We start from the raw sequence: 14,536 nt of genomic DNA on the forward strand, positions 1-14,536 counted from the left end.
GTGGCTTTTGGCAGCTCACCCCTTCCTGTGTGTGCCTGCCACTTTTCCAACCATAAAATGAGGTCTGTTTCCTTCTCACGTTGACTCTGGGCTTGGACATATGAGTGGCTTTAGCCAATAAGATATTAGCAAGCATGATGCAAGTGGAGGCCTGGTAAGTACTTGCACATTGAGATTGGTCATTTAGGGATTGTTCCCCTGGAGTTTCAGTCACTATTTTGTGAGAGACCCAACCTAGATCCAGAGGGGAAGAAAAATAAGGCATTGGTCATCAGGCCCAGCTGAGCTCCCAGCTAACAGTCAATACCAACTTGCCAGCCATGTGAGTGAGGTCATTTTGAACATTTTCAGCTATCGGAGCTATGCTTTATGACAGAACAATTCAGAGTCCCAGTAGATGATGAATGGTTGTTTTAAGCTACTAGGTTTGAGGTTATTTTGCAGCACTAGTTACTGAAACAAGGTAGAAGAAAGGATGTCATCATACTTAGATGTAAGCGTAGTGCCCCTGAGGTATATAGTTGTAATTCATTGCCCTGTTTACTTCTACTCTGGCTTAAAGTCAAAATTTTAGTTTTCTTGTTTTTCTACTTTCCTTTTTTTTTTTTTTCTAAGTAGCTGCTAGAATGGCTTCAAATCGGAGGATACCAAAAAGCACCGTATTGCTGCTGATGGCATGAGAATCTACTGGAGGGTTTTCTTTGGCCAGCTGAGTCACAGACAGAATTATCCTTCTTCTCAAAACTGAAAAGATCATGGAATTCAGCACGGCCTCTCTCACTCTGCCTTGGCCTCTTGCCTCTGCTTCTGTATTAGTTTTCTCTTGCTGCTATAACAAACTGCCACAAACTTAGCACCTTTAAACAAAGGCCATTTATTACTGACAAGTTTGTGGGTCAAAAACCTGAGCAGGCTTAACTCTGTTCTCTATTTGAGATCCAACTGCCAAAGTCAAGTTGTGCTCTTTGTTCATATCTGGAGGGTCTGGGGAGAAATCTACTTTGGGACTCATTCTAACTGTGCAGAATACAGTCCCTCATATCTGAGGCGCCCGTTTCCTTGCTCTCTGGCAGCAGGGGATGCACTCTGCTCCTGGAGTCTTCTCACATGGCCTGCTCCATCTTCACAGTCAGCAGTGCTGTGTCAAGGCCTTCTCACTTGCTACTTTCTGTCACTTACCTTCAGAATCCACAGAGGGGCCCCCGTTCTCCAGCCCTTCATTGCCACTTCTGAGTTTGCAGGTTCTGTCCTGCTTGGTCAAATATTGACTGAATCAACATCATCATTCTGAAGATGATATTACCTACTACTGTAGGTACTAATAATGTTACAACTACTAACTGATAATGTTATAAACTGCATGCCAGAAATTTGCCAATTCCTTTAAATACTTTAATGGTAGTTTTTACAACTCTGACAGAAATCATTAAAGGTAAGAAAAATAAGACTCAACGGGGTCAAATAATTCACGAGGTCACAGTGGCACCTTAGCCAGGAAGTATATACATTATTAAGCCCCAAGTATTGCTGTAGTCTCTTATGGAGCTTCACCAGATTGCTATCCATGGTGACCAGGGTGCTCCTGTGTTATCCCAAATCCCTCTCACAATTCATCTCACCTATGCTTAGATATCTCTGTACTGTCCAGCTAGCTCCCAGTTTTAGCATTTTAGTTCATCTTTTGCTGAGTTAGATTAATTCATGGGGCAAAGCTAAAAAGTGGAGGACCAAGTTAGAAGACCCCATGCAGTAGGAAAAGGATCTCTGTGGTACAACCGTTATCTTCACCTACACTAGTCCCCTGTCCAAACCAGAGTAATTTGCCAAAGTTATCAGTCTCTCTTATTAAGACTTACCAAGGAGGATAGGTCCAAGGCTTTCATGTCCTGACATTGGCCTACCTCTTTTGTTCATCTTCCACCATTCCCTGGCTGCCATTTCAAGATGTAGCTATACCCAACCTTCAGTAAGAGTTGTGATGCTGCTCTCACAGGGCAAGCCTACCATTGTACATACTGTTCCCGCATCTGGAATGACTCTTCTTCCTCCACTTCCCCTTTGTTATCCAAGTCGTACTCAATTGTCAAGATGAGGTCCAGTCTTATCTTCAGGAAGATGTTCCTAACTCCCTACAATCTGGCTGGATTAGATGTTCCTCCTCTGCACTCCCACAGCACTCAGAGCTCAACAATGATCACAGTCACCACATTGTACTGAAATTATCTACTTACATGTCTGTCTTTTCCATTTGTTCATGAGCACTTCAAAACCAGGAAATCTGTTTTCCATCTTTATACATTCATCTGCTTTCATTTGTGGTGAGGTAAATATTTGTTGAAGGCAGCTTTTATATTTGCCCATCTCTTATCATTAGGTTGAATTATCTACGTAGTAAACTCCTTTGTGTCACCACCATCCCCAACCTGTCTGTGTGCACATGCACAGATTAATAGTGCCCAAGAGATCTCTTCCAATAATAAATAACAAATAATTGTACACTATTTAATTAATCTAACACTTAAATTCCAGAGTACTTCTGTTCTCACTGCTGAGAAAAGTTGTTAGATAATCCATGGAAAAATCAATACCACACAGTTTAGCTTTCTAGTAGGAAGTATTTCTGGTGGAAGAAGAAATTCCTATTGCATTGTGTACATTTGTATTTCTTACGTATGTACCCAAAGCACATACATTTTTGTTTTCAGGTTGGACAAGCCCACTGAGAGTTACTGCCTTACAACCTCATCATGAAGAATACTCAGTAAATCACCTATATACATTTGATGAGAAAGCAACATGTACCGTAAGGTTTTCTTACTGCATAGCATTATGTAGTATTTGTAATCAATTTATTTCTTTGTCTGTATTTGATATTTTATGCCCTGTAAAAAATAGCTACGCATACTGAGTGAAGTAAGTCAGATAGAGAAAGAGAAATATCATATGATATTGCTTATATGCAGAATCTAAAAAAAAAATGATACAAATGAACTTATTTACAAAACAGAAACAGACTTAGAGAACAAACTTATGGTTACCAGAGGGGAAGGGTGAGGGGTGGGAAGAATAGTTAGGAAGTTTGGGATTGACATGTACACACTGCTATATTTAAAATAGATAACCAATAAGGACCTACTGTATAGCACAGGGAACTCTGCTCAGTATTATGTTACAACCTAAATGGGAAAAGAATTTGATAAAGAATAGGTACATGTATATGTATAACTGAATCACTTTGCTGTACATCTGAAGCTAACACAACATTGCCAATCAACTATACTCCAAATATAAGATAAAAAGTTTAAAAAAAATAGCTACCATTTATAAAGTACTCCTTATGGGCCAGGCACTATGTAGAAGTTCACAGTTATTGTATATTATGCATGTCTGTGCATCCCTACAACAGAACAGTACTATGGAAGAAGAATGAGTAGTAGATGATGGTAGTGCCCAACACAGGCCCCTCTACTGGCAAGTGCACCCTCCCCAGTGGCAGTAGGCAATAGCCACTAAATGTCTGCCAGCTGCCAGCTGGACACTGCACCCTCCCACATTGACCACTCAGGCTTTGGCCAATGACTGACTTCCTTGAAGAAACAGAATAAAGCTAGATTTCAGCTGAAACCACATTCCCACTGGTGTGTTTTCCTTGTTGTATCCTACACTTCACCTAGAGCACTCCTACCATGTATTAATTGAACAAAAATTGTGTTTGAGTCCCTGCTTCTGGACAAGACAGTGTTGTTATCCCCATATTATTTGAGAAATCTGAAGTCCTGTGATGTTAAGCAACTGACTTTTGACCACAAACTTTAAACCTAGATATATGTCTGAATCATCCTATATGGATTAATAGATTCTAAACCCATGGTATTTAAATTACTTGAAGACTCCCCAAGGAATACATAGATATGACAAGGGATTAAAAAAAAAACAGCTTTACTGAGGTATGTTTTACACACCATAAAGTTTGCCCACTTAAAGTGTTCAATTCAGTGGGGTTTTTTTCTTCATTTTTTTAGGATATTCACTGAATTGTACAACCATTGCCACATCTAATTTTAGAACTCTTTCATCACTCCAAAAATAAACCCATGCCTATTAGCAGTAAAGATATGGATGCTTTCAAGGAGTCAATTTCCATTTCTGTTACTCTTGTATGTACTCCTTCCTAAAGTTGATCTGCCTGATAAATTATCTGTACTTAGAGATACAGATTGATTTCTTCTTTTCCCTCTTTCCCCACCTCTCCCTTTGCCTTTTCTAATTTTACCACAAAGAGGAATGGAGCATACCTCCCACAAATCATGTACTAGGGTATATGGCCATGGAATAAAAAGGTCATTCAAAATAAATGTCACCAATGCCTCCTTTACTCAAGATGCCATCCACCCATGCCAGGGCTTCATGTCTTTCTTTGTCTATGCATTTTTCTCTATAAGAAAATTAAAGCATTAGAAATGAGGGAGATTTGACCTGTTTTGAGCTATTCTAAATTCAGATAAAAGGCAGAATTTGTTTACAAGGGTAAAGAAAATTTGTTAGTTTCACTTATTCCATCTCCAGACTCTTCAAAGAGTCTATTGCTCCTTCTGGTAAGTCCTGTGAAAGCAAATGAAAGGGAACATTATAAGAAATTGAAGGCATTAATGCCTTTTTTTTTCCATCTAAGGCTACAAATTTATGGCAAGGCTACATGCTTTACTTAGCTATATATTGTAGAATTAGAATTCTGAAGTTTGTGCTTGTCCTGCAAAAGCTTATAGAGCATACTTATTTAAATTTAAAATAAGCTTAGACTTTTATGACAAAATCTTGATATTTTACTACCAGTAGTGGGAGCTAAGTAACATTGGACAGTACTTCCAATGGAAAAACAACTGGATTAACATTTTTTTAATATAAAAAAGCTAATAAGGTGGAGAGAAATTACTGGGCCAATGAGAGGGTAGAAACTCTAAAATTTAAGCTATCACTTAGGGTCACTTCAGCCTTACAGCAATTTGCTGTTCTGGAAAGGGAAACTAAACTTTAACTGAACATTTCCTAGCCTCGTGGGTATAAAACACCAAAAATTAGAATTGGTCTTTGAAAACCACCCACTACACCTGAAGGCTTTCACCTTAGAAGTAAGGGTAGATCAATAGTAAAAAGCCTTGAACAGACTACAGCTGCTTCACAATAAAAGAGAAAACCAAGTCTTGGACTGGTATTAAGGTGATCCTAGATTGCTATCATTCCCAGAATCCAGACATACAAATAAAACTTCTTTGGAGGATGATAGTATATTAATTACTAAGCCTCAAATTATTTCTGTCAATAACTTTTAAAATATAATGTTTAACACATAATCAACAGTAACCAAACGCATAAAGAGAAAGGACACTGTGAATGAGAATCAGCAGAAATGAGAGAAAACAAAGAGACAAAAATTGATTCTAGACGTTGGAAATATGCATAAAATGTTCAAAAAGAAAAAAAAGATTAAGCTCAAAATTTTTGTAAATAAGTTAGAAATTAGAAAATGCAAAATTAGAAAAATGAGAAAAATGTAGTACCAGAACTGAAAAATACAGTAAGCAAAGAATAAGGTAGATGGGTGCTGTAGCAGATTAGACACAGTTAAAGAGAGAATTGGAGAACTGTAGATAAAAGAGAGGAAAATACTCTTGATGATGCACAAATTTACAAAAAGATGGAAAATACCAAAGGGAGAGTAAAAATCATAGAGGATACAGTGAAAAAGAAAAACATATGTTTATTTGGAATTCTAGATGTGTAAGAGAATAGGAGAGAAGCAACATGTGAAGACACAATTATCATATCCACTGCTGTTTATTTATGGAGTTCCCTGCGGCATCCCCTCACATATTCTGCTGTACATTAAGGATTAATTATTAGTAAGCCAATCATGACAGCAGCAGCAGCAGCTGCTGGTGTCAGCCCCAGCACCAACAAAAATGGCAGCAAGAGTCTCAAAAAACAGACAAAGCACAGAAGACACAAAAATGGAAAGAAGGAGATTTTTGAAAGTTATTTCTTCACATTGTTTATGGTAATTGCATTGTTTAGAATCTGGGCATCAGTTGTTATCTTTTGTTAGGTCTTGTTGCACATGAAATTCTAGGAAATTGAAACATGATATTGTTGGTGATGGAGGATCTTAATGTGAATGATGCTAAAGTATCAGGACATAAAGAGAGGTCTCCTTCAATGTTATTAGTCTTGTCAGAAGAAACTAGGAAATATCTAGATTTATTAGTAGAGGTTCCCATTGAATCAGATTCCAAGAGCACTAGAGATGAAGTCAAAGATCAAATTTAATCACTTCTTTATGAAATAGTACACACAAAACATTCAGAGAACAGAGATAGAAGACGCACCAGCAGAAGAATAGCTACTAGAAAATGAATATTTATTAGGAAATTATGTAGATGATAAATTTGAGGACCTGGAAACGAAAACATTTCATAAAGAAATTGAAGCTACATAACATAGAAGTGGCAGCTTACAAGACTAATCAGGAAGTGGAAGAGAAAAATCCAGATTCCAATGAAAGACTGTGCCATGATACCAATGACATGATAAACCAAGATGATGATGAACAATAATATGAACAACCAGAAAATGAGAAAAATTTGAGAAAAATCCAGATTCCAATGAAAGACTGTGCATTTGAGAAAAAATGTGTATTTGAGAAAATTCCAGATTCCAATGAAAGACTGTGCCATGATACCAATGACATGATAAACCAAGATGAGGATGAACCACCAGAAAATGGGAGACATAAATTCAGACCCTGCTAGGAAAATTTAGTTACCTTCTTGAAGAAGAACAATAGGAAATGACAGATTTCAGAATCTTTGCCCGTAAAACTAGAGGAGGACCAATCTTATCCACACATCACTCACCAACTTTATCAATACATTGCCCACAGGAAACAGGTAATTGTGACAAATCTTGTAAATTGCTGAAAAGCTCATAAGCTAAAACATTTTAAATGAATTGTAGTCAATTGTAATTTAGAATACTTTTTAGAAATAAAAAATTGATGTGATTTTGCATTTCTACATGCCTCATTTTTGACAGTAGATCCATTGGTTTTATTTGCTTGTTTGCTCCATCTCTCACACAGCTCTTATTCTTACCCATGTTTATGTGTAATCTTCAGAAAAGATGTAGAAATTATATTGATGTAGCAGAAATTGTTTTGTCAAAGATTTCATATTTGTTCGTAGTGCATAACACTAACAATGTTAGGTTTATTTGGGTGACCTCTATGCTAAACATGGATTTTTATCTGCAAAGGCACTGAAATATTTGCTAATGACTCAGGCTGATAGGAATCATCATAAACTGTGTGCCTATCAACAGGACAACGGGATACTGGGGAATATAGTACATATAGATATACTGGAACTAGATATAGTAGAATAAAACAGCACAATTAACAACTCAACCTAATAGACATACAAAAATAAATCTTTTTGCAAGGACCATTTACAAAAATTACCAAATACTATGCCATAAAACAAGTCTAAAAATATTTCAAATGTTTTAAGTCATACAAAGTATATTCTTTGCCCACAAGGCTATTATGACAGGTCAAAACACCTTAGAAAATCATGCATTTGGAAATATAAAAATGTATTTATGAATGAGTGATGGGCCAAAGAAGAAATCATAAAGGAAACTAGAAAATATCTTGAACTGAATAATAAAATGTTGTACAACACAAGGAATATAGCCAATATCTTACAATAACTATAAATGGAGTATAACCTTTAAAACTTGTGAGTCACTGTATTGTACAGCCGTAGATTATATAATGTTGTACATCAACTGTACTTCAATTTAAAAAATAAAATCGATCATGGGAGGAGTGCACCTCCAGGGAAGGAAAGGCCAGAAGTGATTCCGCCATGGTTGGCACCAGCCTGGAGCCAGTGAGGGTCCCTGACTGAAGACCCAGCAGGCCAGCTTCGAAGAAAACCTAGAGAGAGGGCAAGTTACAAATCATCCCCAGACCACAGGAGATACAGACATGGCAGAAGGGACTTGGATCAGGTCAGAAGCCAATTTCCCTGTGGTACCTAAGTGGATCCTGATGAATTTACCCTTGCAAGTGAAAAAGATGACATTACATACAAAACTGGAAGTGCACGAGTAAGAAGAGATTGAATAATAACTCATACATGCCTTTTGGGGCATTTAAGCCCTGAGAAAACTCTCTGTGACCCAGAGACTCACAAAGCGAGAGGAGTTGTCATTCTTCACTGTCTTGGCATTGCCAAAGGCCTCCAGCAGGGGATTGGCATTGATGATTTGATCTTCCAGAGTTCCCTGCAAAGGCAAGAGCAGTCCTCACATCTGGGCTTCCTGAGCACTCTGACAGTCTTGATTTGGACACACCAATCAGACCCACCTGCACTTTGCCACTTTCATCCTTCTTCTCTCCAGTAACTGCAATTGTTGCAAAGTACTAGATGACACGCTCCTCTGTGTTCACAGTCTTTCCTGCTCCAGATTCTCCACTGTCAAACAGAAACCAAATAATAGATCAGAACTACAGCTTACATTGTCAGTACACCACAAACCAGAGAAGAAGAAAAAAATCACTTATGCGGTCAGGATGGACTGGTTCTCATGATCTGTGAAAAAGAAATCAAGACCATCAGTTTTTAAAAATAGTACACATCCAATATGAAGATTATCGACTCTGTTCAGATTAAACATAGTTTATTCTTTTTAACATTTTGAAGATGTTGCCTGTGATCTTGGTTTTGTGTGTCGATCCCAGATAGTACTTGCCTCTTGCAGTAAAATTTGTGAAAATGAGAGGCAAAGAATCATCTGTTTCTTCTTAAAATATTATTAATTTTAAAATTTATGGGAAATTTCAAACATATACAAAGGTAGAGGCCATAATGTAAAGAGCTCCTATGTACCCATCATACAGTTTCAGCAGTTATTATTTGGCCAGTTTTATATAATCTATACTCCAATCCTAAACTCACTCAGTTATTTTAAAGAAAATACCAGGCATCATATAATTTCATCTATAACTATTTCAGTAAGAATCATACAATTCTGAAGTTTCATTTAACAGATGAAGAAACAAACCCAGAGAGAAATAAGTGATTTTCTAATACTTACATAGCTTGTCAAGGTATTTAGGCCAATAATTTATATATTTTTCTGCTACCTGGCCTCCTCCAGGTTCTTCATATTAATTTGACTACTGCTAATTCTAAAAAAGGAAGGGATCTGGAATTGTAACTGTTGGTGCTCATTTACTTTTAGTCTCCTTGTATACACACTTCTAAGGGATAAAAACAAAAATTATCACTAAAAATAATAAAATAAAAAAATAAAATAGAATTATTGTAGCAACGTGTGGGAATGCAACTATAACAGTGCCTGGAGGAAAATATATAATCTTTTTTTAAATAATCTTAAATGAATATGTTATAACAGAAGAAAACCTGAAAATTTAAGAACTAAGCAAGCATCCATCTCAAAATGAGAAAAAATAATAGTTTTTTAAGTTGAATGGAGGATATAATAAAGATAAAATGAGAAATAAGAAAAGAGAAAACAAACATATATTTTAAAAGAACACCAAGGCCACAAGTTGGTTCATTGATAAACAATTGATAAATATCTGCCACTGTCAATCAAGAAGAACAAAAATATATAACTTTGGGGAAGCCAAATATAATGCTGACCTCATAAAACTGTGAATCCCCACATAGCCTCAAAAACAGTGCAGAACAAGACAAATGACAGTATATAAAAGCCTTACCATCACCATAACTAGAAGGCAGAGAAATTCTAAATTTCAAATTACTGCAAGTTCAAAAGAAAAGAAAACAGAAAATCCTAACAAGTCATGTCTCAACATCTCAACAGAAACCCTTTTTTTGGTAAATAAGGACAGCTTTGGAAAAATTACATGGTAGACAGAAGCCAGCTTAAAATTGGTCAAAACTGTGGATAAATAGACGAAGTCTAGGACTAAAAATATAGATAATGTCAAAGTCTAAGTCTACAGAGAAGGAGTTAAAAGAACATGTGGTCTGAGATGGCAGTTTCTGAAAGGAATTGATTGTGTAGGAGAAGAAGGTTAAAAGAAAAAAAAGAAGGAAAAGAGGAAAATTTAAGATCCTGAAAGGCAAAAAGAATTATTTAATTGGAGATTTTACAACCCCTCTGGTAACAGTCAACTAAGATAAGGAAAAAACTTTATTAAAGAAACTGTACTTTGCTACACTGACAGAAGAGGGTACCACTGAACTACAAATATTAAACCACACAAAATTCACAGAATTAATTAAAGAAAACTGTAATAAAACAGAAAACAAGAATCAAAATACCTTAGTGAAGAAAATTCCTCCCCAAATCAACTTTAAAAAATATTGTAATATAACACTCTGAAGTTTGTTATATATTTTCAGGCAAGCATTTGAGAATATGAAAATTGCCTGCCTAAAGAAATTCAAAGATTTACAAATAAAATTTTAGGTGAAACAAGTGAAAGAAAATTCATTTCAAAATTAAGACCTAATTTCATGATGCCCAAAGAAACTAAAATTAAATAAGATTTAATTAAAATAAAAATTTAATGGAGGACTTTGAAGAAAGGCAGGAAGACATCCAAGAGAAGAAGAATGAAGAATTAGTTAAAAATATCTGAGTGAAAATGGTTGAAAAGGAAGATAAGCAAAGATAAGCAAAGAAGAAAGAATATATGTATAATTGGAGTACCTGAAGAAAAACTAAATGATAGAATGGAAATAATATGTTAAACCAGGGTTTCTCAACTTTGGCGCAATGACATTTTGGGCTGGATAATTCTTTGTTGTGGGAGAGATTTTGTGCAGTGTAGGATGATTAGCAGCATTCCTGGCTTCTCCCCACTAAACACCAGTAGCACCTTTCTTGATGAATGAAAATCCGTTCTCAAAATGCTAGAAAATGGACAGCAAAGGAAAACAACAATAGTACAAAGCGAGAAAAAAGATAACAGAAGAAATTAAAGAAGTACAGGAGATGGAGTAACATGCACTCAACTATCCTGCCTTAATAATGTAGAAAACTGAACAAATTTTGAGAAATAATGGCTTCCAGACACTAGACAAGAGGCAGTGAAGTACTAAGCTCTCTGAGGAAGGAAGAACATTGTGAACTCCACAATCATACTGGCTTACTACCCGGAGACAGTTTCTAAACCACAGTCCAGGGAAGGGAAATCCATACAAAGCTTCACACTTTCATGCAGTTGAGGAGACAGGGATTGATGTTCTGGGGGTGAGGGGCAAGTCAAGCATAATTTGCAGAGTAGGATACCAGGGAGGAGGGAGCTACAGCAAGGGGGCTCTGGAGATCTGGGAAAGAGAATGAGCAGATCTTTGAGCAATGATCTGTGCCTCCTTAAGGGGAAACTACCAAAGCTGAGGAAACACCTATTGTAAAGAACTGGCATGATCATTTTCTGAAGCTCAAACAGGCAGGGGATGTCCATGTCCCCACAAAGTAGAAGGAAGAAACTTTTTAGTTCATGGGATGTCAGGTGGATGCTTCAGAAGGATGTCACCTCTGAAGTCAGGCTTAGTTAGCCCTACTCTAAAGCTTCCTCTGGACTTTAATAAACAAAGCTTAAAAGCAACCCTCAAAAGCACCCAACTGATTTCAAGTACTGAACTTTGTGCTGGAACAGAATCTAACACTATTTAAGTATTAAAATAAGTTCTAGTAACCAATGAACTAACATCCAAAATAAGCAAAACTCAATTAAAAATTAATTTTTATGCAAAGGAGAAGAAAAATATTACCCATAGTCAGGAGCAAAAGTAAGTCAGTAATGCCAGACACAGAAGTGACAGACATGAAGAAACAAGCAGACAGGGATATGTTCAAGCAGCTATTACAAATGTGTTCCCTACATTCAGGATGTAGAGGAGACCACACTATGATGATGTGGAAAATGGGCCATACAAACAAGACTCAGAAGGACTTGTAGAGAAAAACACCATGTCTAAAATGAAAGATAAATGGATAGCTTCAAGAACAGATTAGACACTGCAGAATAAAAGGTCAGTGAAATTAAAGACATAGCAGTAGAAACTCGAACATGAAATACAGAGAGAAAATTAACAAATAAAGCATGAGTCAGCTGTGGGACAGTGTCGAGCAGTCTAACATACATGTAATTGGAATTCCAGGATAAAAAAGAGAGTGGGAAAAAAATATTTTGGGAAATAATGGCCCAAATTGTTCCTAACTGAAGAAAATTATGAATCTTCACATCCCAAAAATTCAGCAAATGCCAAGCTGAGTAAAGATAAATAAAACCATGCACATCAACCACATTGTGGAAAAACAGTGATAAAGAGAAAATCCTAAAATAGTTAGAGAAAAAAAATTATGTACAGAGGAACACATGTAAAACTGACAGTAGGTTTTTTGTCAGAATCTGTGCAAGCCAGAATAAAATGAAAACACATTTTAAATTTTTAAAAAATCAACTCTGAATACTTTAACCAGAAATAACACATTTCAAAAATAAAGTCAAAACACACAAGGACATTTTCAGAAAAACCAAGCTGAGAAAATTCATTGCTAGCAGACATAAAGGAAGTTCTTTAGATAGAAAAAACTAAAGTATATGGAAATTTGAATTTCCACAATGAAATGGATTTGAGATCAACAGAAATGGTAAATATGTGGGTAAAAATAAAATACTATGTTTTGGTTTTAAGTTAAAGTATACTGACTGTTAAAGAAACAACCATTACAGGGCTTCCCTGGTGGCGCAGTGGTTGAGAGTCTGCCTGCCAATGCAGGGGACACGGGTTTGTGCCCCGGTCCGGGAAGATCCCACATGCCGCGAAGCAGCTGGGCCCGTGAGCCATGGCCACTGAGCCTGCGCGACTGGAGCCTGCGCATCCAGAGCCTGCGCGTCCGGAGCCTGTGCTCCACAATGGGAGAGGCCACAACAGTGAGAGGCCCGCGTACAGCAAAAAAAAAAAAAAAGAAAAGAAAAGAAAAGAAAGAAATAACCATTACAAGTAGTTAGAGGTTATAGCATATGTAGGAGTAAACTGTATAACAGTAACCCAGGGAATGTCAGGATGAAATGTCAGGGGATATGCTGTTGTAATTTTTACACCATTTGTGAAATGGTGTAATATACTGTAAACCCTAGAATTAAAGACATGTATTGTAAATCCTAGAGTGACCATGATAAAAGAAAGAAAGAGAGAGAGACACACAGAAAGGAAGGAAGGAAGGAAAGAGAGAAAGAAAGAAAGCTAATAGGCAGAGATAAAATTAAATTGTAAAGAGGAAAAAAGTTACCTTAACTAATCCAAAACAAAGTAATGCAAAAGGAAAAGGAGGTGAAACAAATAGTAAATAAAGCTAGATTTTAAAGCTAGATTTAAACCAAATTATGTCAATTGTTATATTGACTCTAACTATATATAATTAAATTTAAAGTCAGCAATTTTTATGTTGGATTAAAAAAATTAATACCCAACTATACTCTGGCTACAAGAAAACCATGTTAAATAGAAATAGATAAAAGTTTAAGATGGGAAAATATATACTGCACAAAAAAGAGTTAAAGAAAACAGAAATATCTGTAATAATATCAAACGAAGTAGATTTCAGAACAAGAAATTTTACCAGATAGATATTCCATGATGATAAAGAAGGTCAATTTATAAAATGACCTAGTAACGCAACTCAAATACATGAAGCAAAAACTGATGGAACTGAAAAGCAGATCCACAATCACTATCAGAGATTTAAACACTCCATTCTTAGTAACTGATAGAAAAGGTAGACAGAAAAAAAAAGTGAAGATAAAGAAGATATAAAAAGAAGATATAAAAAAACATTATTGACTGACTTGACCTACTTGGTATAGTCCACACAACAATAGCAGAATAGGAATTCTTGTCAATTCACACAGAGGGTTCACCAAGGTAAATTGTATTCTGGGACATAAAATAAATCAATAAATTAAGAGAATTGAAATTATACGCAGAATACGCTCTGATTGCAAATGAATTAAGGTAGAAATCAGTAATGAAAGGTATCAGGTAAAGACTGAAGATGCACATACATGTTTAGGGTCTAGCAATATAGCACGTGGTTACTAAAGTTAAGTCATGATAAAGTTAAGTCTACCCCAGAAATGTAAAATTTGCTTAACTTTAGGAAATTGGTAAACATAACTAACTGTATCACAGTAGAAAAGTCATATACTCATCTAAACATAGGCAAAAAAAGAAAAAAGTTTGATGAAAAGAACTGAAAATTATCCTCAAATTAACAATAGATATCTATGAAAAGGTAAATCAAACAATATTTGAACTCTACACATTGGAGTTCCTAGCCAGCCAAATCAAAGAAACATAAAAATAGTATAAAACTTAGAAAGTGTTAAACAAATCTATTATTCTTGATAATATGATTATGCATGTTAAAAATCCAATTAAATCTGCAGTTAACTTACTGAAATTAAAAA

At 35.9% G+C, this 14,536-nt stretch overlaps 1 protein-coding gene and 1 pseudogene across 1 annotated transcript in view; both read left to right on the plus strand.

The window, feature by feature from the left end:
• SPMIP7 (sperm microtubule inner protein 7) overlaps nucleotides 1–14,536 on the plus strand; it is a 56,816-nt gene that overhangs the window by 6,011 nt on the left and 36,269 nt on the right. The window contains exon 2 of the mRNA XM_067745514.1: nucleotides 2,706–2,803. Within this exon, the coding sequence (XP_067601615.1) occupies nucleotides 2,706–2,803 (98 nt within the window). The remainder of the gene's footprint in view (nucleotides 1–2,705; nucleotides 2,804–14,536) is intronic.
• LOC137228763 (aspartyl/asparaginyl beta-hydroxylase-like) lies at nucleotides 5,912–6,806 on the plus strand (annotated as a pseudogene).

This window comes from Pseudorca crassidens, chromosome 8 (assembly GCF_039906515.1).
Source record: "Pseudorca crassidens isolate mPseCra1 chromosome 8, mPseCra1.hap1, whole genome shotgun sequence".
NCBI lineage: Eukaryota > Metazoa > Chordata > Mammalia > Artiodactyla > Delphinidae > Pseudorca > Pseudorca crassidens.